The following is a 26,375-nucleotide window of genomic DNA, read 5'->3' as shown; positions in this document are numbered from 1 at the left end:
TTCACCTTTGCAGGTAACTACTGTGTAATACATGTTGCTAAACAATTAATACCTTAATAGACTTCTCTAATAAAGTTGCTGTACTGAACTGACCTGACTGGTGTACGTTGTTACCCAGAAAAATCCTGTCATACTCTCACTACACTTACTGCATTGTTTGACGACCATTGAGCCCATGCCAATGTATAATGTGACAAAAAACTGTTCCCACTTGTTGAAGTGGAAAAAAGCAAGCAAGCAAGCAATGCTCTAAATACCAGATGTTTGGTTACCAGTGATGATGCTGACCTGAATTGTCTGGTTAAAATGTTGGCAAAAACCTCCCGACATTCATTACCCATTTCCTATCTTAGGGGTGTAGTGACTCTGCCTTACCTATACTGTTCCACTGGTGAGCCTTAGCATGCATAGTGTGATCACCTCTGTGCGTCTACCAAACATCATATGGACTGCTTACTTCCTAATAGACTGCTAGTGGCTTTTCAGAGACTGGCCACTCAGCTCATACTGTTTTACTGTGCCTTTACTTCTCCATGAGCAAGTCAGAAGCTACTATCGTGCTGTTGCTGTATGTTTTTTCTTTTGTACTCAGCAACCCACTGGTAGGCATTGGATTTGGCTTTAGGGAATTGTCAGTGTATATGCATACATGCATATATATGTAGGTAGCACTGAAAGTAATACCTCTTATTTATTTCCATGGAAACTGCGACAGACACAGAGAGCATAATAACACTATTAAATAGAGCAAATTCTAAGCTATGGAACAGTATTTTTCAACATAGTTACCACCATTAGCTGTGCATTTTTGCCAGTGATGAACCTGTGTACCACACGTGAAAAAAGCTGCACCAGTGGAGGTGACCCACTGTCAGCACTGCTGAAACTCATCACTTCACTGTGTCAACGTGCTCTGTTCCGTTTACATAAACATTTACAAGCATTGATGAATGTCAATGGGTGCTATTTTTTCCTCATGGAGGAATTCACCTTTGCTTTAGATGTACTTCCATGTCAGTCACCAATCTGTCTGACTGCCCCTCTGCTGTTGTCTGTCACACAGCAGCAACATTTAATGGAATAGTGGTGGGAAGGTTCAACCTCTACTGCCATAGAGGAACCAGTGAGCAGAACTGGTGTGTCTGTGATCTGGAGAACTTTGGGCTGAGCTGAACAGGGGCAGTTTCAGTTAACTGAAATGTCTAATATACTGAAATTGCAATCTAATATATGCACCATTTAAAGATCGAGTCTGCACAAGGCAGCTTTCTCCATTTGGAAATAGAATTGAACTACTTTGCTGTCCGTAAGTTACTAATAAATTATGAAGGCCTATATAGGAGCTGGTTAAGGAGCCTAATGTGCTGGAAAGTCACATCCTGATTTGCAGTGCACTGACTTCTCCATCTTAGTAAATAAGGGTATATGTCAGTGCAGTGTTGTAGACGTGAATTAGTGAACAGTAGTTGGAAATACTCTGCAGAAAACAAAGTGTGGAAGTTTTTATGATATTAAGAAAAAGCAAGAGGAAAAAAGTTGTTCTTAAGTGCAAATTGAATGTAGAGATAAAACTTCTTAAAGTGAATTCAGACTCTTATCTATTTTTGCATTTTAAATTCTGTTGAATCCCAGTAAACTGATGTAGTTAATTACTACTTTTTAGTTGAATTTTCAATGACTAGCATTAAAATTGTTTCTATATTATGACTAAACATATATTTCTTGCAGACTGTCATGCATTCATTTAAATCAAGTTGCAGGACTTCTGTTTTGAAAAAAAAAACTTGTTTTCACTTTAATTTTTTTTAAAATTATTATTTTTTTCAGTGGGAAGCAGAGAAATCTGCTGGATTCTTGACATTCAGTGTGGGTCGCCCACATATTGGTCACTTGCGTTCAAACTCAGCCCCCTGCAGTTTCTAACCTTGCTATCGATGCATAGTGGCTGGTCTGACATGTCCACTTCCCAACAGGAAAAGGAGAAGACATAAAATGTTCATTATTAGTAACAAACATCTAATTGAAATAAAAGCCATTGTATGTGTCATGTGCGCTCTACTCTGTTGGCAGAGGTTAAAGTTGAAAAAGTTGAGCTGAGAGAATCTTGCTGCAGTCAGGAAGTTAGGATTTCCATTTTGTTGGCATCTGCTATTCCTTAGTTTTATATCGAAGTGAATTCAAATTAGCCACAGCCTCTTTTCCTGATTGGAAATATTGCAGCATTAATCTTTCCTTCATTTATTTCTTCGAGGTACCAGAATGCTGCTATTTCATATTAATGTCTGTCCCTGAGGTTGGCCTACATAAAGATTGCCTCCATTCTCCTGACCTTTCCCTTTAGAATGGGAAATCCAAGTGTGGGAAAAGAATAGGACCCGTTTGTTGTGGTGATGCCATGCAGTGCCAGCAGCACGCTCAGTGACTCAGTTGAGCAGCCTTTGAATTCAGACACAGTGCTTTTGTCTTCCTCAGATCCTGTCCCATAAAGGTCACTTCTGCATCTATGCAGTCGAAGCAAACCTTCAGTGGGAAGTGCCCAACTTGTTCCTTGTCCACAGGTCTTGTCTATGAGCCTGCAAAACAGAGTGTAGGAGACCTTCCATGCCTATGCACACTCTTTGTGTCTGGGTAACCTTCCTACATTAAACATGGTGGTGTGGAATCTCTGTTCTGAAGTTCACTTGTTCTCTTGACACGTAGAAAGGAGGTGAAAAAAAGAAAAAAAGATCTAGCTGTGACTAGATCATGGAGGATAAAGAAATTTAAGGTCTGTTTTTGATTGATACTGGCAGCGATTACTGCATTTGTTACAAAGCAGAAGGCAGTATTTGGTCAAAGCCAGCTTTTTTCCCTCTCTTGAATAGTCAGTGGTACTAGCACAGTATAAACTGAATAGGATTTGGCTCTGGCATTCAGGCACAAGCCGCTCTTTCACAACCACCCCTTCTGTTTCTGTCTTCCTTGTGAGCGATAAAGCCTTCTGGGCCTTTTACACTACTCCCCCGAATGTTGTCAGAATATGCCAAGTATGAGGCTACAGTTTCTTTTTGTGGCACAAGAGTTTAACAGAGAAAGTTTCTGTATGTTTGTGGAAACACAGATGCAGCTCTTTAAGTACTCAGTGGTTCCTGCATACTGATGGAACAACATCTGAAGAAATGTTTATTTTTTTCTCTGTGTTATTTCAGCTGCCATTAATTTGTTTTCTGCTGGGAAAATAATATTGATCATAAAAATGACATGTTAGTTAGAAACTCTTAAGTTTCTATAATACAATATTTCATTCAGAATGAAATGTCAGAATTATGAGTTTGATTCTACTCCTGCTGTAGCCAAGGGATAAATCCCCAATTACGCTCAAGCGGAGCAGGATCAAGTCTTCTCTTTTGCAGGAGAGTATCTTGAACAGTCAATAATCCTTAATCTCTGATTTAAGACATTTTCATTTGTTAAATTTTTTGTTCTGTTTCATGCCTGGTGCCAGTTGGCAGAAATGGCATTTGATATGCTTTCTGGGAGTCTGTCTTCTGAGTCTGCTTAGGAGTCTGTTTCTGTAATCTTAAATGAAAAAGACTATATTTACTGCTGCTACGCTTCTAAATTGTTTGCATACCATGTTGTTAAAAAACCAAAAAAAGAGGAGCATATGGGCTTCATGTGGAACAAAGGATGACTGGTTACATTAATGCAGTCAGGTGTTTCTGAGACAAAGATATGCAAAAGGCCTAAAATATTTTAAGCATTAGAAATGTATTTATTTATTTCAATGGAAGTGCAGCATAAATTACCTGCTAGTAAAGATAGCGGGAGTGTTTCTAAGCTGTGCTCTGGGAAGACATCTTTTAATTTGAGAGCTGTGATGTGAAAACTAAAACAAGAATTTTTCTCAAGGTTCACACATCCAAAGCAATAAACTGGTCGTAGATTCTTTTTTAAAAAATACATAAAACGAAAAGCAATTTTAACATCAACTTCTATTTTGAAAATTTTGGCCTTGTATCATCTACTTGGCTTTCCTCTCAATGCTTTTGCTGCAACCAAGAGGAGAAAAGTTTATTTCTAAGTGGAGTTTAGGAGTCTCATAAAAGTTCCAGAGTTCAGTTGTAAGTAGAAAATTAAGTATCACAGGAGTAAAATCGTGAGAGGTGGGAGCAGTATTTATATCCAGTGGCTGTTTCCAAACCTGAAATCCTTTAGTTCATAATATGAGTATGTTTTTGTTCATTTTAGATGTTAATTGAGGAATAGTTTTTTCTATTACATCAGTAGCTATGAAAGTAATACCTCCTATTTATTTACATTGGAACTACAACAGATACAGAGAACGCAATAATTCTATTTGATATAGAAATTTCTCAGCTAGAAATTGTTTTTCAACACACTCACCACCATTAGCTGTACATTTTTTGCCAGCAATGAACAAGAGCCTGCATGCCACACCAGTGAAAGTCTGCACCAGTAGAGGTGACCCACTGTCACCATTGCTGAAATGCACCACTCATCACTTCACTGCGCCCACATCCACTGTTTTGTCTACATCAACATTTACTAGCATTGATGAATGTCAGTGGGTGCCATTTTTTCCTCCTGGAGGAATTCAGCTCCACCCCTTTGCTTCAGATGTACTTTGATGTCAGACAGCATTTTGTCAGACTGTTCCTCTTCTGCCATCTGTCACACAGCAACAACATGGAGTGGAATATTGGTGGGAAGGTTCAGCCTCTACTGCTGTACCACCACCATCCTTCTCTGATGTCACGGGACAACAGAATAAAATAGGAGACATTACTTTCATATTTTAATTGCATAATTGCATTAATTGCATAAAGCTGTGTTACAGGGCAGAATTTAGATCAGCAAGTTCAGATTGAACTGGCAGGTTGTCTTGGTCAATGACATGGTTGTCAGTGCCCAGAACTTGAGCATTAACAGTTAAACTCCCAGTGCCCTACATGAAGTTATGACGTGGAATACCAAGAACAAAAATCACAAAACCATGGCACAAGTGAACATGGAAAGTTTGAAAATGTTAAATAAATCCAAGGTGCATTATTTAAGGAATATAATGTGGGTTAAGTCCTGAACTCTTTAGCAGAGATTTATACAGGTAAATTGCTGTTGAAATGAAGGCTCTTTTCCCTCCCTTTTTCCTGACCCCTCTGCTTTGCCTTTCTTTCATAGACTGTGCCTGAGGCCCAATGCAGGTGTGTGGACAGTAGGGCTGGGGTAGCACCCATTTTCCAGAAATTTCTTTCTCTTCAGGCTTCACAAAGTGTCCTTTGGAGACTCTAGAACTGTCTGCAAAGGTCAATAGACTTGCTTCAGATACAAGGCTCTTGTTAGACCCATCACCCAGCCCCTAAAGATCTGACAGGAAATGTAACATAAGGTTCTGCACTTTCTTTACAATGACCTCTTCAAGAAATTCTGTGAAAAGTCATGAAGTGCTTGTATTGCATCTCTGTGTGAAAGTATCAAAAGTAGGGCAGATGGAGTTACCAGCAAAATCTTTTAGACAGCTTTGGTTCTAGCAGAGACAGCAGAGGAAGAAAAGGAGTTAGAATTCTCTTGCTCCACCATTTTTTGGATATTTCTGTAATCAGAAGAAGTATCAACAGATTCTTCTTGTCCTCTTTTCCATAGCAACAAAATGCCATTGATATAGACCTGGGGATGTTAGCATCTGAACGTGAGCTAGCAGTAAGCCTGGGTGGCCAAGAAGGCCAGTGGGAGCCTCGCCTGCATCAGAAATAATGTGGCCAGCAGAGTAAAGGAGGTGACTGCCCCTTTTTATGCAGTGCTGGTGAGGCTGCACCTATAATACTGTGGTCAGTTCTGGGTCCTTCATTGCAGGAAGAACACTGAGTTGTTAGAGTGTATGTAGAGAGTACATTGAAGCTGGTGAAGAGACTAGAAAACAAGAGACGTGAAGAGAGGGAGGGAGTGAGCTGGGGCTATTTAGTCTGGAGAAGAGGAGACAGAGACCTCATAGCTATCTACAGCTACCTGAAAGAAGGCTGCATTGAAGAGGTTGTCCACCTCTTTTCTCAGGTGACAGGTGGTAGAACATGAGGAAATTATCTCAAGTTGCACCAAGGAAGATTTAAATTGGACACTGGGAAGGATTTCTTCATGAAACAAGTGGTCAAGCATGAAGTGGAACAGCCTGTTTGGGGAAGTTGGTGCAGTCCCCAACCCTGGATGTATTTAAGAGACGTGTGTGTATGACACTAAGGGGCATGTTTAGTGATAAAACTTGGTACGTCAGGTTGACAGTTGATCTGATGGTCTTTTCTAATGTAGGTAATTCTGTGATCTTGAGGAAATGGCAAGGTTGAGTTTTTCCATGTTTGTTCTAAGCTCTGGTTAGTACTTAAGGGGTTCACTTATACAGAAAAGAACTGACACTTAATCCAAAAATAGTCCCTGTTCTATCCACTAAAAGGCCTGTTGCCTTCCCATTTGTTGTTAATACCTGGTGTTTTAGGTCTTGCAAAATTAACCTACTAGCTTATTTTTTCAGAGAGAAACCTGTAAAGCTTCTTTAAAGCTGCAATTTCTGTCTAGTGCTCCTGCTGTGGTGTGCTGGGCAGCTTGATGAGAGTTTAGCTTTCTGATGCAAGGGATTTTCCCTCTTTGCTTGTTGAAAATGGAATAGTGTTTACATGCTAGCTCTGTATCTGTCCCATGAGAACATTTGCCTCTCCTGTAACAATGTGCAAAATGTTCTGCTCAGGAAAATGTTGTTTTGGATTAAAAACAGAAGTAATTTCAGAAATGCAGAAGCTTGATGTCTTGTTTATGGGAAACCTGAGGTTCCATCACTTGCTGGAATTTGATCTCATTTGTAATACCTGTCCTAATAAGTGAAAGTGAAGTGAACAGCTGCTCTGAGTTACGGGATTGACAGTTTCTTTCAATCAGTGGACCCTGAAGGCCTCCACCTTTGTAGACACTGTTGTTCTATATAATCCTGTATTATATGGCACAATGAATGTACCTGACTGCCCTGCAGTCTTCTGGAAATTGAGCTGTTTGTGTACACCTGTTAAAAAGCCACCTTGCTTCTGCAGATGGTAAAGTTGTTTCAAGCATAAGATTTTCTCCTTCATGTGTTCTTACCCTTCCAATATTTTCACTGTAGCACCAACTGAAGAAGACCCTCCAAGGCAATGCAGCCTGACCTCATAGACTGTAGCTATTCTAGGGCTAGATTTGTGTACTGATGCTATGTGTAATCCAGGTAATTTGGATATAGTAGTTACCTCTTCTGCCTTCAGTGCTGTTCTCTTTCAGATGTCTGTTCCCTTGGTATCTCCTAATGTCTCACTTTCATCTTTACCCTCATGTTGATTAAAACTGGCATTCTAATCTTGCGGTAAGAAATCAATACATGAAATAGATACGCGATTGTCACTGATGTCCTGTCTCTAGTAGGCACTTTGGATGTGCTTTTGGAAGTAATGTAAAGGGAGTAGTGCTGTGCTTATGCAACTCATCAGGAGAGTGTGTCACAGATAGAGGTGAGGGAGAGGAAAGAGGTCACCAATGGAGAACTGAATAAAAAAGTTAATATACGTAGCAAAAAATGCTCAAGTAGGTGACTGAAGTCACCTAAGATAGGGGGAAAAGAGTTCAGGTATATGATATTAATGTGTTATTTTCATGGAGGTGGAATCAGTGAAACTTTGCAGAGGACACAGAGGACTCTATAACACGACTGAGTGAAGCTGGGAATGTATCATGGAAAAAAGAGAATAGGAAAGAAACATTTTCAGCTGAGAAGAGTGTCTGTTATTTCACACTTCCTTTCTGTTTATCCAGCTGTATCATGCTGAGGACCATACTTGTGTTTTCTTCTAAGGTTGGAAAGTGCACTGCATGCTTTCATATGCTACAGAAAACAGTGGATACCATGCAGTTGGCTGTTACGTAATATCAGTCTGGATCTAAAGTAACACAAAGTGGTTGTATTTGTCTGTAAAGAGGTTTCCAACAAAATCTAGGATTTTTGTACACGTGAAAAGACAATGTGAATTTTATTTCCTTATGTTCACTGAATCTTCAGCAATGAAAGAGTATTTTGTAGCTTAGGATGACCTGGCCTTGTCTAATGCAGAGGTTTGTTGTTTTTTTTTTATCTTCCAGCTAGTACTTGCAAACAGGGTGTACTCCAGAAGAAGAAGAATGCTGTCTTGGTGGATGGAGTCATCCTGAATGGTCCAATAACTGATTCAAAAGCAGGAGAGAAATTTGTGGAAGAGGCCTGTAAGATCATAATGGAAAAAATAATCCAGAAAGCTGATGATGTTACAGAAAAGGTAAAGCCATAGAGTGTTGTTGAAAAGTTGCAGCAGAAATAATGAACAATGAATAATTTTTTTCAGCTGTATTTTATTGCACTTCAAGTAGAATCAAAATTGCTTCTAGTCTGTGGCAGTTCAAATTTTAAAAACCTTCCAGTAACATGGCTAGCATACCTATTTGCCAGAAACTAAAGCTTTATTTATTTATTTATGTTTTGTCTCAGAACACAGTGCTGACTTTCTCTGAGCTGACAAATGGGTGTAGTGCATTTCCTGATTTGGTTGTGGGGAATTGTTTATTCCTCAGAGGCACTGGTATGAGTGAGGGAGGGACAGTGAATGTGGTACTACTGCGGAAGGGAATATAATGAGATTGCCCTGGGTTTCGCAGAAACCCTGCTAGAGTGGATGTGTTGGAAGGGCACTAGAAAATAAAACATTATTGCCTTTGGGCACGCACAGATTGCTCCCACCCCTGGGCAGAGCAGCATTTGAAAGTGTTGGGACTACAAAGCCTTAGCTAAGGGCAAAATATGACCAGTAGGCCTCTTTCTCCTAACTGGGACATATGAGCCATGAGCAAGATAATTGGGTGACTCAAGGCTGACTCTTTACATCCGTGCATTCCAACTGGCACACCTTCTCCTCCCAGTCTTTTACATCTTTCTGCCTTCCATATTCTGATTTTTATGGTCAAGGAATGTCTGGGGTGCAATAAAACAAAGACCACATGAGACCAACTTAGCAGACATATATTGTCTTGATGGCCTGCTGCATTCCATGGGCAGTTCTGAATGCGGTACTTACCTGGCACTTCTCTTACAGCCTTCCTTTTACCTAACCTGTTCACTGTTGGTGTATCCTATTTAATCATCATTAGGTTTGTGAATGGCGGGCCCCTGAAACACTGAAGAAGATTCTTGATCTGGAAATGAGAGACACTGGAGAATCTCATCAGAAACTCTTGCAGCTCTGCCAGGATGTGATACAGTACAGTGTCAAAACCAGTAAGAATGCAATTTCTAATGAAGTTGTTTTGTAGTATACTAACCTTGGAAGATAGGATAATGTTTATATATCTCTATTATCTTCCAGAAAACTAGGGATTTGAATGCCTGCTTTCTATGCCTACACAAATATACAAATATTTGATTGTGTTTCAGTTGTTTGACTGCATGCTGGTCACCGTAGGTGTCTGTGATTGCCCAGAAGGTGTAATCAAAGAAAACGAATCAAAACCTAATTATCATAATGCTGTTGATGTTTACAGTAGATTCTGTCCTCTTGAGGTCTTGTAAAAGTTGCCTAGACATATATGATATAACAGACAAAGAAACTGGAAAGATCTTTGTATGTAATTTTGTGCATTGATGAGTGGAATCACTGTCACTGCCCTTGGACAAATAAGAATGTATTCTTTGAGATAATTATCCGGTGTTTACTATTGCTTTCTATTGAGCAATAGTCTTAGAGGATGTTAATTTGCCAACAGGCAGTAATTCCCATTCCAGACGCTGTGAGAAGAGAACCTGCAGTGTTTCAGAGATGGTACACGACATCTCTGCAAGAGTGGTTCTCTATGGGTAGCCTTTCTGCAGTGTGTGAAGTATAATGTAAACTTAACAAAAAGGGATGAATAAGAAATAGTGTTGTTTTCAGAAGCTCATGATTTCAGATGTGGCATAGCTTGGGCTGTATTTTGGAAAGTGAGAAGGTTATGTAATATAATTTCTGTGCATTTCCAAGGCGCATTCCTTCCTACTGTTTCTATTGCTACTGTAAGGAAAGCCATAAAATGATTTTAAGGATGAACCTATCCTTGAAAACCACGGAAAGGCAGTAATACCAATCTAAAGGGGCAGTGTATTAATAATACACAGATATAATTACTGAGTTAGTGGAAGGCATTCTGATTATCTTCTGCAAATTGCCTTCAAATTTTCATTTGTTATGCTTAGAAAGAATATTAAATAAGAAAAATATGCAGTGTAAATAGTTCTTAATCTAAGTATAAACATGCATTGAAGCCTTGAGTGTAATGAGCATGGAGTCATACAGCTTACCTGATTTTACATGTTTTACTGTTTAGGAAAACTTGGCTGAATGTCCGTTGCATCTCTGAACACCACTGTTAAAGGCCTCTATACATACTCACTTGTCAGTCACTTCTTTTTGATCTTTAAAGCTTGTGAATAATCCATATTTGTTCTGTGTGCTACTTATGTCAGCCTTATTTTGGGTCCTAAAAATGCCTATAACTTTTACTTTCAAAGGATTGTCTAATTTAAAAAAGGACAGTAAACCCGTAAAATATTGAGAGAATGGGGGAGTGAATCATGCTTAGCAGGGATCAGCATTCAGCTGAGAGAACCTGTGATGTATTCTCTTCTCATATACATTCTGTCGCTGCTTGCTTTTCATTTATATTTTCAGATCATCCAAGATTTTACAATCAGCTGTACGCTGGAATAGATTATTACTCATTAGTGGCTCGTTTCATTACTGAAGCATTGAACCCAAGTGTGTAAGTGCAGTTCCTTGTACTCATATTGATGAATCTTGCATGCTTTTTGAAGTAACATCTTCCTGACCACTATCCCCTCTTCTCCCCCTTGTAATTTTTTTTCCCTGTTTTCAGTGTTCCAGACGAGGTAGGAATTGTGCAGGAATTTGGGAAAGAATTTGGTCTAGTTTGTCTGAATAGCTCACCAGAATCTTGGCTAAGCTGATGATTTTTCTAGTTTGTGTTTTGAGATTTTTTTTTTTAAACACTTTTAAACCCAAACTTTTTTTCTCCTTACTTTGAGAATAAAAATATCAAAATGAATGAATCCAACTTAGTTGTTTATTTCCTTTGATGTGCTCTGCACAGAGTTGAGTGCAAATGATTACCTGTCTACTATTTACTCGCAAATGTAAAGTCTAAACAAAAAGTGATAGCTGCTTGCAATAGATTATTATTGCTGAAGTTTAAGCATTATGATCTTTGTTAAAATCAAACTCTGTGGTATTACTGTGAGAGTGGAATTGTCATTGTAATGCTGACAGGAACTAAGCAATTGCTCTGTGGGTCACATCTATAGTCTTTTCAGTTTAGAATTTTACTTTTGATGGCAATCAGCTTCTGATAAGTAAGAGAAAGGTACAAAAAATCTCTATATAATTTTGACATGATGCTGTGGCATGAGTTCCGTAATCTTAATACCAAACATGTTCCTTTTATTTTTGTTCAGATATACATATGAAGTATCACCTGTATTTCTGTTAGTGGAAGAAGCAGTCATCAAGAAAATGATTGAATTCATAGGCTGGGAAGAAGGTGATGGCATATTTAATCCAGGTAATAACAATTCAGATTTTCAAAAGAAGTCATGATACATCTGATATAGTAATTCTATGAACATTTGATTTGTACAGAATATTTGAAAATGCATGTGAAATCCAGTGATGCACAGAGGAAACTACTGTGTCCAGGCTCCTTTTTTGTATTCTACTAATAATTCTATGAATCTGATCAGCAGCTTGACGAAAGAAGTTCTGTGTGAAATATAATTGTAGAAAATGAATTGTTTGGAATGGAAGTCCTTCCTGACCTTACTAACAACAGCATCAACAGCTGGATTGCACTGAGTCATTTGATGACAGATAGAGAACTGATGTAGTTGCTAGATACCAACCAGTTGCTCCTAGAGGCACTGATGTATTTATTCTGGCTATCATGTGTGGGAGCCAGAGTCTGTTATAGTGGGTTTGACATGAGCTTCATTCCTCTGAACTTTGACGGTTTTTTGAGATGTTACAAATAGGCCAATCAAAGAAAGATTTCTTAAGCTTCTTGATAGGTCACGTTTTTTAAGTGTTCTGTAAGGCAGCATTCCAGCCCCATGTAAAGAAATAATGAAACATTGTATTATTCCACAGATTGTTCAAATTCCAAGTTACTATATTGAATGTGAAGCTTTTGTGACTAGGTTAGGGGTGGAAAAAGATGTTAAATGAGGAAATGGATTTAGCCCTCCACTTTCAAAACCAAGACAAGGCGAGGAATTCTACCCTATGTATGAATTGTGGAAAAATAAAAAAGATACAAAACAAAACTCTCTGGAAAACTTGTGAAAAAATGTATCAGTAACATTGATTTCTTCATTTCAGATACGATGTGTACTTTCAGTAGAACCCTTGTCTTTACTGTAGAATTAATTCTAACTTACTGAAATACTGAAATAGATAAATGAATTATGCCTTTTAATGATAGTTTTAGATAAGACATTCCTTCTTCTTTTTATTATTTTTTAAGTAAATAGATCTAGATCACACCTTGCAGATTGCACTCACCATGGATTTTTATTTTTATTTTTAAATTGCAATGCTCTGGCTGTCCAGGAGATCTCCTAGGCTACATACAATACAGCCACAGTTCAACTGGTGCTGCTTTAGTGTGTGTCAGAAGGTTTTGCAGGGTGTTCTCCATCATGGAGGACTGTTTAAGCATAATTCTTACTTCTTTGGGAAATACCTCCAAAGAGCATTCAAACCAGCTCTGTTTCCATTCATGATATAGTTCATTTTATATCTGCAGGTTTTTGGGGGAGGAATTAAGTTACAGTAAATGCATCTAGAGACTAGTACTTTGGGGGGTTTTTGTGTTTTTTTTTTCTTGTTTTTTTTTTTGTAATAGACTAATCACTCAGAGATAGAAAAGATGCTAGGACTGTGATTAATATGATACTTGTATGTCTTTTATTTCAGGTGGCTCTGTTTCTAATATGTATGCTATGAACTTAGCAAGATACAAGTTTTGTCCAGAGATAAAGGAAAAAGGGCTCTCAGGTTTGCCAAGACTAGTCCTGTTCACTTCGGAAGAGGTAAAAACAAAAAAGATCTTCTTAAAGCATTTAGCAATTAATTTTATTTTTCAATGGCTGCATAATTATAACATTCACATGTCTGACTGGGGTCCTGGTACAATGAATTTGCCATCAGTGGATGATGCAAAATATCAGAGCTACCTGGACAAGTCTGATGATAAATTTCCCTACAGAAGCTTTCTTATTGTCCAAGTAACTTTGGATGTTCTTGTTCTTGGGAGCAGCTGATAGAAGAAAAGATTGTGCATGGGGTAAACCTGAAAGCAAAGCATGTGGGGTGTTGTGGAGACCTACAGTTTAAAGTCTAGCAGGATCCATGTGTAGGTTTCAGAAATTTTTCTTGCATGATGTCAAAGTTTGTATTGAGCTGAATGCCTCTGGACCTGTGAAATGGCTCTCTGCAGCTCCCACTGGTACCTGTATCTGAATTTGCTGTGGTAGAGAACAAAACCTACCATAAAATATTTGGGCAAATTCTTCTGGATCTCTAGGCAGTTCTTTAAATAATTGAAAGTATGTGGTTATTTCTGAAGTTTTTGAGTAATATTCAAACTGTTCAAACTGTCTGTGGGAATTGGAGATATGTCCATACATTTATTCAGAAGCTAATTTCTTTTTCTTTAGGGGCTCTTTTCTCTCACTTCTCCAGTTTTGATTTTCTCATTGTGCAGAAGTGTTATTACAAACTCTACTGAAACACAGAATCAACCAGAAAAAAAAAAGTTGAATTACTTTTAAGGCAGTGTTCTTGATCTGTAATACTTCACTTGATTCACAAAACCATGATGTAATTAGTGATTGCTTGCTGTAGGACTGCCACTTTTAGCAGGTAGATATTGTGACTGGTCAAAGACATCTAGTTTTTATTCTTCATTTTGAGGGAGGATGGTACATACTGATGTATATTTTTGATCCATCTGTACAAATTTTGCTACCTTTTGCAACTAGTTTAATTCAGATATGTCCTGTTATTTAGAGTGTATTTAACAAATGCCCAACAGTAAAAAGAAGTATGTAAGTGCTTGTGTCAGTCTTCATTTTTTATTATTTGTTTTTATTTTGATGCTGCTTTTGTATAGAATTTTACTGTTGTTTTTGTTCTGCAGAGTACCCAGAAGGCATAGACCTGTTTTGTGTTGTGTAAGCAAATGATTGAAAAAAATGATAATAGTGAAGTTGCAACCTGTGTTTAGCTTTAAAATGAGTAAGGCAAATAGTGTTGGCATGGAGAAGTAATGAGGCTTTAATGAAATGAGAGTATTGATAAGGAGTCAAAATGCACTGTCAGCTCCAGGCACTCTAGTTGTAGGGCTTTGCTTCAATGCTATTGAAATAAAATGATTTTTGTTTTGCTATGAGTTGCCAAGTCCCACAGTTTCTGTCTGGCAGTTGGCAGGCTGAAAGAGCAGGGGAGTGCATGGAGTTGTCAGCGACTTAATTTTATTTGACCTGGGGACTATGTATTCTTTGTATGTTTGTAGTTAATATGAAGTTCTTTGTTTAATGTGTGGCCTAGTGAAGGTCCTCACATGCTGTATTTGGCCTTCAGCAACAAAAGTGCTCCTTTTTACTGCAAGTAAAATACTAAACTACTTTACGGTCATGATATTCTATGAAGATGGTACTCTTCTATAGCTCTCTTGCTGGACAATTACAGAGTGATTCCTCTTCAGATCATTTCAGTAGTTAGAAGTTGTTAAATCTCACTTTCCTGAGGCATGATTAGTGTTTCTGTAGAATCTGAATACAGCTACAGTTGTAGACAGCAACCCACCTGCTTCATTTATTATTATCATTATTATTATTATCATTTTTCTCCATTTGAGCTTTATTCTGACCCAAGAATGTATTGCATTGATCTGAAAGGTAGGAATTTGCTAAATTTGAGGTAACTGAGGGTAGAAGAGTGTATGTGTAAACTGTTGAAATGTATGTGTTGATATGAGACTGGAACTCGTTGCCCAGGGAGGTTGTGGAGTCTCCTTCTCTGGAGATATCCAAGACCCACCTGGACACCCACTTGTGTGTCCTGCTGTAGGGAACCTGCTTTGGCAGGGGGGCTGGACTTGATCTCTGGAGGTCCGTTTCAACCCCTACGATTCTGTGGTTATGAGTAGTTTTTAGATGCAAAGGAATTAAATTCCTCCTTGATCATGAAAGTAATAAAATGGAAGAACACAACTTTAACTCACAGTGTTGCCCCCTGTTGAAATTACATCAGACAAAAATGAGTAATAAACCAATCTCATAATAATGTAATTGCTTTATGCAATCATGTTTGTAGGAAACTCTTCAAAATCAAGAGAAGACATTTATCTTCTCTTTTAATGAGCGCATGGGGAAAGTAAATTATCTTTGCAAATCTTATTCGAAAAAGAAAACTAACTGTCTAGCTGTAGTTAACACAGTACAGCATCACATCTTAAATGTACTGTTTTGGTTTGATCTTGTGCTTTTTGGCATTCGTTTCTCACTCCTAATGATTACAGAGTTAACATGTCCAATCAAAACTACAAAAGACAAGGCAAAAGTAATCTCAACTTTTGGTATTAAAAATTATTACTTGATATCGTATATGTAGTATAGATACAAATAATGTTTTATCTGAGTATTGCTTTCTCCTTATTGAAAGGACACTATGAACAAATGAACTATTTGATATTGTTGTGACCAGAGCTGCTAATGTTCTCTGTTTTCTTCTTAAAAGAATGTGGTGTGATTTAGGTTTATGTAATGATGGTGAAAAAAATGAAGTTCATGTATGTTTTCTAGCAATATAACTGAAAGGTTACTTTGAAGAAAAGAAAGCACATTTCAAGGCAGTGTTGTAATATACAGTCACTTTTCTGTCCTACTGTAGACTTACCAATTTTATCAGGTCTTCAGTAGGACAGAAGGAGGAACAGAAGTTCTTGTAAAGGCGAGAAATAATACACCTGGCAGCCTGTTATGTTTTAGTGTCCTCTCTGTTCTTCCCTCTCCTTCTGCTCTTTAGTATAATCTCTCAAGTGCTCAAGTCTCTTATCTTTCTCTCATTCTTGTATACCATTTTTAATAATAAATTATTTAGTGAGGAGTACTTTACTAATACAGTCATTTTGTAATTCTACAGCTTTCCAAATCTGAGACTGTATTATTTCTAGTGGTTCATACCTTTCATTTGACCCTAATGGACAGAAATCAGTGATAGAGACTACCTTATTTTCAACAATTTGCTAAATAGCTTAAAGCATCTCCAAATTTCCACTGATCAACACATAGCCACTCTACAATCATTATTACCATTATTGATGCCGTGTAAGACTAATTATCCACCTATGTATCTTGTAATTTTTGTGGAGTTGAAATGAATGTGTCCTAAAGGCTTTGTGAACGTGTCACGTTACAAAAATAAGCATTCTTAGAACTAACTGATACTATCAGGTAGTATTTTTGTATGCCTTTAAAAAGTGTGCAATGGTGAGGAGAAAAGCTTTTTGTCAAAATGAAAAAGAGCCCTTTGAGATGATCCATCTCATCAAAATAAGCGTGACAGGCTTTAATATCCTTAATATATTCATACCCACACATTAAAATGTTGTACATTTTTCATAATTATGTTCTGCAGTAACTCCATTTGTGTGAACTCTCTGGAAGAAAATGGAATTAATTATCCACCTGGTTTCACCTCCTATCTGAAAAGTAACAATTCTAGACATTGTCACGGTTGCTGGAATAAGGCTTGTTTTAACTCTTCAGTAATAATGTGTAAAAAAATCCAATTTTATTTTTTTAGAAGTAATAATCCCAGACTTGGGTAGTCTTGATTCTGAGAACTGTGTAGTCCTATGAGATGCTGAATGCTCTCAAAACTTGCTCCATTGGTTTGAGTGGGTAGACGTTTATCATGTTGCAGGGTGTTGAGAGTTTGAGATCTCAGAACAAGTTCAGATTAAGGTTATTGTGTCTTGAATTCCCGGGCTACTCTTGAAAATGGGTTAAGCTGTGTGATATGAGTGTGCTCTTATTTTGGAATGATACAAAAAGCTGTTACACTGAAGAACGATATCCCTATAGAGCTGCTTCCACTTTATTAAGTTGAACATTAGAAATGCAGGAAGCTAAAAGATCTTAAATATTTAACAGAAAAAAAAGAGTGGACAGTCTACAGAGTGGACTGTGAACTCAAATGTCCTTCTCATCTGAGTAATTTTATCATTCACTGATTGACTAAAAGCCCATTTCTGATATCCTTCGAGCAGGTGAAGGGGCATCTTTTACAGTCACTTTACAGGCTTCGTACACAGATGCCCTTTATTTGGTTCAAAATGAGAAGCACGCTGTGTGTATTGGTGTTCATTTGCATTTGTTCATAGACATCTTTTTGACAAGACGTAGCTAAAATTCTTTGATAAAATACTAAAATTTAGGCTGGTTCAAACTGGAACTTTTTCCGTAATCCATACTGATTTAAAGACGTCTGATGTACTAAGTGCCATCTAAAGTCTGCTTGCTTTAATAATGGCTTCCAAGATCCAAATTCATGTGGACAACCTTGGTCTAACCACCAAGATTTTCAAGGATTTGAAAGCCTTGAAAGTCCTGATAGTACAAACTCTAAAAATTTTGTTAAGTCTTGGAACTTAAACTCTGTGATCTTAAGAACAGAATTGCTGAGTCAGACCAAAAGTTGGTTTAACGTAGGTATCCTGTCTCTGACAGTGTCCAACAGCTGTTGTTTAGAGAACGCACATAGAAAAAATGGAATTATGAAGTGGTAGAGAGAGATTATCTTTGTATACATCCTGATTAAGTTTCCAGTTTCCAGGGGTGGTTCTTTTGGATATTCAGACCTATAAGCTGCCTCTGGGCTGCTGAGTTCAATAGCCTTTAGACCTTTCTTCTTGTGAAATTGCCTTTTACTCTTATTACTTTCATTTCTATTTAAACATTTTGAAACGAAGTTCACATTTTGAAAAGAAGTTAATATTCTTTCTTAATGATTATTTTAAATTTTTCTTACTTCTATTCTAGTGTAGTATTGGCTTAAACTATTGATACGTAATGGAGCTTTTTATTTCTAAGCCAACATTTTAAACATGGTGCGCATCTATTTTGTTTTCCCTGCTCCCTGTCATAAATTGTTAAGTACAATATGTCTTTCTACTTGGCAGCTTTGTCAATTTGATTTATGTGTTAGGATATACTGTTATTATAACTGTTAGCTGGTATTAAATTTATTTCAATATCAGTGTTTCCTATGCAAAGGAATTTTTAATTGTGCTCTTTTTTAATTCTTTTTTTTTATGACTCTTTCAATTACAGTGTCATTACTCCATGAAGAAGGCAGCCTCTTTCCTGGGTATTGGTACGGAGAACGTTTACTTCATCAAAACAGATGAAAGGTAAGCAAGCAAAAATCATTGCTGTGTTCTCTGAGCTTTTTGAAATGCAGTAGTGCTGTACTAACCAACTTATTTGAATGTAACTGAAAAAGTTTTAAATCTGTGTCCCTTAGAGGTAAGATGATACCTGAGGAACTGGAGAAACAAGTCCAACGGGCCAGGAAAGAGGTGAGAGGGGGAGAGAAAGCGTGAAAGAGAGAGGAGGAGCGTTTGCAGACTGTGTGCTTGTGTCTGAGTGAAAGGAAGGAAAACTATGAGTGAGTGAGATCTTAAAAATAGAGCAGTTAATGTACCAGTGTTTTTCTTACAGGTGCAATCCATTTGCCCCAAACTTGTGGGGCAAGCCAAGGCTCTCAGGTGTTACATTGTTCTGGGGAGTGAAATTCTACAGGGCTTTCACAATTAATGAAAGCCCTCAGTACAACATTACTCTGAAGTATTTAGCACGTTTCATCTAAGAGTAGGATTTCTTTTGCCCTTGATCTTTATTAAATAAAATGGATGCAGTATCTTAAAAGGGAAATGAAAATTGAAGGTTTTTCATTATGATAGCAGCTATTGTGCCAGCTTCTGCAGTGAACAAGAGTTGTAAGATATGGCTTGGTCTCTGAAACTGTCATACATGCTGCAAATTCTAATTTGTGTCCTTCTTAGTCCTGTCCTAAGAGTGCAGAGATTCCATTGTGCCTCTTTTCCCACAGACACTTTGCCAACCAGAAAGTGAAAGGGCAGGAATTGGAAGTGTATTGATGTTTTGTTTGGACAACATTAATACACATCCCCACAGTCTGTAAGGTAGCGCTTACTGTAGTCATTGTAACTTATTTTAGAGAGTTTGGAGGACCGAATATGGCTTCTAAGGCGCAGAGTATCTTCTTTTGGCATGCTTATGCCACCTCATTTCTTGCTTTAGAGCAGAAGGATTCGGATCTCAGCCCTTAGTCCATGAGCTGAGAATACTAACAAGCTAGTGTATTGTCCCTTGTGTGGATGTTGCCTACCATGAGATCCTACTTTGGGAGTTAATGTGGCTGATAGAAATGGCACGGCACTGCTATCCTGTCATGCACTGGTGTGGCCACAATTGCATTAATTAAAACCTTCCTTAGATACATCTTCTGCCAAATAACCATCTCCCCTTTGGGTTTGACACTAGACAGAATAACTAGTGATACATGGTGTCCTTAATTAGCTAGCAAACTCTTCCTTTCTTTATCCATGGAAGACAGTCTGTACTTTGCTCATTTGAGCAATCGGGAGGGGGGAGACGGGGGGGAGGAGGGAAGAACTGAAGTGTGGAGCAAGAGAAAGCAGGCAGACAGGAGAATGAGCTCTGTGCTCTGGAAAAACGTTTTCTTGTTGGTTTTTTTTTGTGTGTGTGATTTGGTGGTTATTTAGAAAGATCATCTGGTATTTATGTTGTTAAACAAAGAAGTCAGCCTCAATTCAGTTCTGTGCAATTTGAAAACAATGTTCTATATTAACATCTGCTCATAGGTGTGCTACCTTTGAGAAACACTCACTGTTTTGCTTGCCTTTTGATGGAAATTACAGGCATTTTGGAAATTTTTCATTTCACCTGAGCTTCCATAACTCTATCTGTCCTTGATAAAGTACTGTTTTACAACTTTTTACAGAAGGACACTTCAGTGAATTACAGTAAATATTCTAATGACTCTTAAACAAGAGGATGTATTCATTAGTGACAAGAACACAGGATGTTCACTGGCTCTGAATAGGGAGAGTCTTAGTCCTGTTTTTAGAGAATTTAGTCAAGAACATCTATTTAACTTTATTGGTGAGAATAAAAGTGTGATTCTCTTCTTCATAGAAAATTGCAATGGTAACTATAGTTTTTTGAATTTGTAATGGTCCTAAACTTGTCCCCATATTTTGTCAGGCTGCCTGCTGGCAGCTGGGCAGGCTGTGTGATTGTGATGTAGCTGTGGTTGAGGAAATTGGTAAGAGTAGTAAGAGAAACTGTTAAGTGCAGCAAATAAGTCTTAGCCTCACTTGAAAGTGTTTTGTATTTGAGCTTCAGGTTCTTTTGTAAGTTTGACTTTTGTTGTAGGCTGTAGTAAGAATGAATGACCAAGAAGTGAATTACAAGCTGGTAATTCTTTGTGTGTGGGATTAATTTTAATTTATTCCAATGCTACTTTTCATTGCTTTAGCAAATTGTAGGGAAACTTTAAAGTACAAATGCATCATAATTATGTGCTATTCTAAGCGTCCTCTACACTGTTAAAGAATTATGGGGCCTGGAGCACGTCTCCTGTGATGAAAGGTTGAGGGAGTTGAGATTGCTTAGAGAAGAGAAGGCTCTGGGGAGATCTTGTTGCGATCTTCTTTTACTTCTTTTACAAGCAGGAGAGTGACTGACGTATTTTACAGGTAGATAGTGATAGGGCAAGGGGACATGGATTTAAACTGAAAGAGGGAAGGTTTTTGATTAGATGTTAGGAATAAATTCTACACTTAGAGGCTGGTAAGGCACTGGCACAGCTGCCCAGAGAAGTTGTGAATGCTCCATCCCTGGAGGTGTTCAAGGCCAGGTTGGATGGGTTCCTGGGCAGTCTAATCTTATGATTGGCAGGGGGTTTAGAACTAGATGATCTTTGAGGTCCCTTCCAACCCAAGCCATTCTGTTTTTCAATGAATTATAAAACTATCAGAATGTAAATGTGAATCAACGAATCAACCTGTTTGGCTGTTGTAGATGTTTAAAAGTGGCAACACTTAAAAAAAAAAAATAAAAATGAGGAAAACAAAGATCAGATTTCAGTTAAAGTGAAGCTACATGGAAGACTTGCACTTAGAGTTTGATTTCCATCTGATGTCTGATTGCAGTGAAACTACTCTGAGTTACATCAGCACACAGATTTACGTCATCTGTGGGATTTAACTCACTGCAAGTGAACTTCAGGGATCCAAGATTATGCAATTTAGTAACAACTTGGTGCTGCTTCTATAGCTGCACTGTCATGTTGTGAGCCAGATACTGGAATGAGCAGAGTAGTTGCTTCAGCATGAACTTACAGCTCATGAGAATGGACAGTCATTGCTGGGATTTATACCCTCAATTTCATGAAGTTATCACAGATCCCTTCTAATCTTTAAACTGTCAGATTTCCAGTGGTCTCTCTGCTGTGGTTCAGTTGCCATCAACATCCCTTCCTGTTTTCTAGATGGTAAGAAGCAAGAGGGTAGGACTTGGCTGTACACGGGGCACGGGGGTCAGATAGCAACAGTCAAGTTGTGCTGTATGCCAGTGCTGCCTTCCCTTGGCAAAGAATGTAGGCATTGTAGGGGGAGCACAAGTGAGTCCCTGGAGGCATGAGTCATTTCCCAGCAGGGGTAGCATGCTGGCTGTACTAAAAGCTTGATTTGTGTTTGGCATAATGGTAGGAAATTGGATGGTAAAATATGGAAGATCAAGAAATGGAAATCAGTGTATAAAAAGGGATGTTAAATATCCAGAGTGCTTTCATCTTGATAAAAGTGGCATCTGTCAAAACAGTCTGAAGCTGTCTGAACCAGAGCAGTCTGCCCTGTGATGGTGTTAGCTGGAAATGCCTTTTTTTTTTTCTTTTTTCTAAGAGTCAGCATTTTTATATTCAGGACCTTCTTTATGAGGCTCTCAGTGCTGGGAAACTAAAATGTAGACTGTCACATCTTTGTCCTACTTTTCATGACCTTGTTATACTTCAGCTTTCCATATATACTGAGAGAAATGAATGGTGTGAATGACAGTTTTTTGTTTTGAATCCTATTGCAGGGGTCAGCACCATTTCTTGTCTGTGCTACTGCAGGCACAACAGTACTGGGAGCATTTGATCCTCTGGATAAAATTGCTGATATCTGTGAAAAGCATCACCTCTGGCTTCATGTTGACGTGAGTTTGGACACTGTGTGCTTTTCTTTAGCATTGCTTTTTCTTTTACAATTCATATCTTTCTTTGACTGTTGATGTTTCTGTGTTGTAGTAAGTTGGACTTAATTAACTTTTTTTTTCCAGAGAAAACAGACATATATATCCTTATTTGTCTCTGCTGCCTATGCTGAAAGTCAGAAAATGATTTGGTTGTGTCATGCAGTTGAGACTTTCTTGTCATCGTCATGCTAGTTTCAGATGATTTTAAGATCAATTTCTTTTTCCTTCTTGCTACAACCCAAAATGCTTCAAGGATGACTATATACTAAAAGAACCACATTCCTATGGGGAATGGACACATTAGAAAGGTGGTGCATCATTCATACAGGTTGAAATAAAGGTATTTCGGCTTCAACCAACCAGAAATTATTCTGTTTCAGTTTCAGATTTTAGTTTCCTGTACATCCCCTTAAGGTTTCCTAAATTGTTCAGAAATTTTTCTTGTCTCATTTCTTTTTATTTTTAGTTCTAGATTTTAAAATCGATTTGTGAACCCTTTTGGAATAATCACTGACCCTTTTTATTACTGGCATTATAAAATCAGTTCATGAACCTCTTTGGAATAATCATTGAGACTATTCATTACCTGAAAGAGGTAGCTGCAAGTGTGTTTTTCTAAAACTAGGCTTCTTCATATTTTCTAAAACTGCATTCTTTTTGAAGTGACAATGCCATGAACTCAGAATATCTATACCAAAATCCAAGGAATGATGAGAATCTGGAGCAACTTAAGAAGAGATTTTTTTAGATCTGCTTTAAATTTTTCAAGTGTTTTATGTTAAGCAGTTAAAGAAAAAAAGACAGTTCATATAAAACTGTCTCAGACTTGAATTACGTCTTGGTATGTGTGAGTCAAAAGAGTTTTCTTACTGACTTGGAGGCAAAGATAGATATAGAATTTAGTCCTAATATTTCAAGTGTCTGCAGAGCCTCCTCCTCGTTTTGTGCTGGTGAGGATTACCCAGCAGGTTTTACAGCAGAAGTGAAGAATTCATGTTAGGTGCTAGTCTCTTGTGTATCTGTTCAGTCAGTGAAGAGATGGGTGTATTCCAAATCTCTGTTGGAATACTCATCTAGGAGGTGAAACTGCTGGAGGCATCTCCAGTGGCCATGGGAGAACCATGAGCACTTTCCTAATCTACTCCCTGTAGCTGAATAACTAAAGGTAGGTGTATATACTGGGGCAATATTCTGAACTGTACTACATAGGCAGTTGCTGGTCTTCTGTAAAAAACTAAATTTTCCTTCAACTTTACCTCTTGTTAAGCTAAAAGGAAAATGTCAATGAATACCTTAGTTAATTTTCTCTATTTTAAAAGTGACTGTCAGATGTTAACTGATTACCACAGAATAACAAATGTACAGCCATAAACTGGGTAGTTTATGGTTTTGAAGACTCATTTTTCTCTTAGGATGTGATTCATGTTGTTAACCTTTCAATGAATTCTCAGCCTTTCTTGGGAGTTCTGTCAGTATTTTGTCCATCTTTTAATTCACGCTCAGGTGAACTGTCAAGAACTGAGTGCATTGTTTCTTTATTTCTGTTTAAAGTTTGTAACTGTATGGAAATGGAATAAAGGGAAGAGACTGAAAGCTTTGTATGTAAGTGACGTAAGGCATATCTATATATACAAACATGCTATGATAAAAAGATCAAACTGTAAGTTGTAAATGTGACCTTTTCTTCACTCACAGCAGTATTTGAAATAGATTTACTGGAATAATATAGAAAAAGTAGGGATCAAGCATCTGCCATTCAGAAATAGCATGTAAGAAACACAATGAAAGGTTTGATTTTATTTTTTTCTTTACTTTCAAGCAAGCCAACCTCCCTCTAGCCTTATAGTCAAGAACATTATATTAAATCTTTGAAGATCTGCATTCCTCTGGAAGATTTATCTTCCAGTTGAATGCTTTACACATTGTGAGGTCTCATTTTTATGGCAAGTACTGCTTCTTTGTCAGTGAGTTACTGCCATAACTTTGGAGGAAAAAAAGATACGGTACCATTAAAACAATCATTTAAAAACAAAGAAAGCTTTAATTTAAGACTCTTATCACTGATGAGAATCAGGATTATCTACCACAAATGATCTCAAGAACTGTCTGTGCAGTTTTATTCCATGAAATGTCAGTGGCATTATTTCCAGATTTACACTGTTTTATCTCATTTCAGAATATCTTCTGATACAAAAAATTGATATATTTGCCTCAGGGAGACTCTTCTCATTAAATATGAAATGATAAAGTTCATGATCCTAAGAAAGGGCAAAAGGAGAAAATCAACATAAAATCAGCAGGCTTCAGGAAGATAAATTTTAGTACAGTCAAAAACAGTAGGTGAGTTCTTTCATGGATACAGACCTGAAAAGGAGGTTAAGAAAAACTTTTTGAAAATACCAGTAAGCCCAAACTCTCAGCAGTCAATCAACAGCCAATGCAGAGACAGTATTCTGTACGCATTGCAGCATTCATACAATGGTCACGGCAATAATCTATAATACATCTATGAGGTCATTCTTTATTAGTTATTTGATGTCATCAATATGCACTCAAGCTTGAGCACTTTTGTATGTCCTGTATTGTGTACGTATATAGCTTTAAACACAGGGGTGTTACCTCCCTGCTGGTCCTTTACAGTTTTTCCCATGGCTAACCAGAGCAGAAAAGCTGTTTTAACCTATTATCCATGCTTAGGTAGTTAGTTTAATCACATTGCAAACACCCAGTGACTTCCATTGTTTGCTGTGATTTCTTACCTATGAAAGAATCATTTTCTCATTGCATGGGACACAGCTGATCTTCATGTGTTTTGAACTACTCTGTATTTTTCTCAGCTGGATTTACAGAAACCAAATGTGCCCATCTAGGTTGGTCAGTGTACCTTCCTTCTCTAGCCTCATGCATGGAGAAGAAGCTGCTAACTTTAGTGTATATTAGCAATAACTCATGGAAATTATCATAAGAAGGCCAGAGAAATGCTACAAAACTGCAACTGTGGTAGTGAATGAAAGTCTGGCTGGAAAATCATACTCAGAGAGCAGCCATCAGTGATTCACTGCTGAAGTGGAAGGATATTTTGAGTGAACTTCAAGAAATATATATCCTAGGTTATGTTATCCAGTATTTTTATTAATAACTTAGATGAAAAAGAATCCACTAGCTAAAAATGAAGATAACATAAAACTACAAGAGGCAGTGGGAGGACAGGATTAGAAATTTGAGATCTTGACAGCTTGGAGAAGAAAGTGGAAAAACTAGGTTACAGTTCAATAACGTTATTGCTCTAGGTTTAAGCTGAAATAATCAGCTGCACATAGAGCTTGGAAATGTTGGCTAGATAGCAGATCTCCAGAAAAAGATATGATGTTTGCAGTGCATCACAGATTAGCAGCTTTAAGCTTTTGCGGATAGGGATAAATATCTTGACAGCTTCTTTGAATAAAAATACATAAAATAATCCTTTCTGCTTGGTGCTCCACCTGCTATATCCACTGAGTCCAAATCAAAAGCTACATTTCAAGAAGGGCTTGTTACGAGCTACTGGTCATATGTTGTTTTACAAATAAGTCATTCTTCAACCAATCCCATGCACACAATTATTTGCCATAACTGGGCACTGCACTGCACCTTCCCCGTGTCCTGGTTTCAGGCAGTACCAATCACACGCTGCTGTGTGGTTGTTGTGAGCAGTAGGTGTGCGCTTGGGGCTGGGCTGGGCACTCAGTGGGGCAGAGCCACCACCATGATGGCACAGGGTAGGTGATGGCCATAGGGTGGGCTTGGCCAGGCCTCTTGCAACCTTCAGGTTGCGGGTTGGACATGGCTGAGCTGCTGCAAGGAGGAAAAGAAGACCATGTGTTTCCCATGGTCACTATAGATA

At 37.9% G+C, this 26,375-nt stretch overlaps 1 protein-coding gene across 8 annotated transcripts in view; it reads left to right on the top strand.

Moving 5' to 3' along the window:
- Positions 1-26,375, top strand: part of GADL1 (glutamate decarboxylase like 1) — a 243,800-nt gene that overhangs the window by 167,937 nt on the left and 49,488 nt on the right. For all 8 annotated transcript variants that reach the window (XM_048950655.1, XM_048950654.1, XM_048950656.1 and 5 more), the window contains 8 exons: positions 8,149-8,321; positions 9,187-9,313; positions 10,740-10,830; positions 11,540-11,646; positions 13,056-13,171; positions 18,479-18,558; positions 18,672-18,726; positions 22,337-22,453. In XM_048950655.1, coding sequence (XP_048806612.1) covers positions 8,280-8,321; positions 9,187-9,313; positions 10,740-10,830; positions 11,540-11,646; positions 13,056-13,171; positions 18,479-18,558; positions 18,672-18,726; positions 22,337-22,453 — 735 coding nt within the window. In that variant the 5' untranslated portion in view covers positions 8,149-8,279. The remainder of the gene's footprint in view (positions 1-8,148; positions 8,322-9,186; positions 9,314-10,739; positions 10,831-11,539; positions 11,647-13,055; positions 13,172-18,478; positions 18,559-18,671; positions 18,727-22,336; positions 22,454-26,375) is intronic.

This window comes from Lagopus muta, chromosome 7 (genome assembly GCF_023343835.1).
Source record: "Lagopus muta isolate bLagMut1 chromosome 7, bLagMut1 primary, whole genome shotgun sequence".
In the NCBI taxonomy this organism is placed as follows: Eukaryota; Metazoa; Chordata; class Aves; order Galliformes; family Phasianidae; genus Lagopus; species Lagopus muta.
Note: the sequence above shows the minus strand (reverse complement) of the source record. Positions and strands in the feature narration are given on the sequence as shown.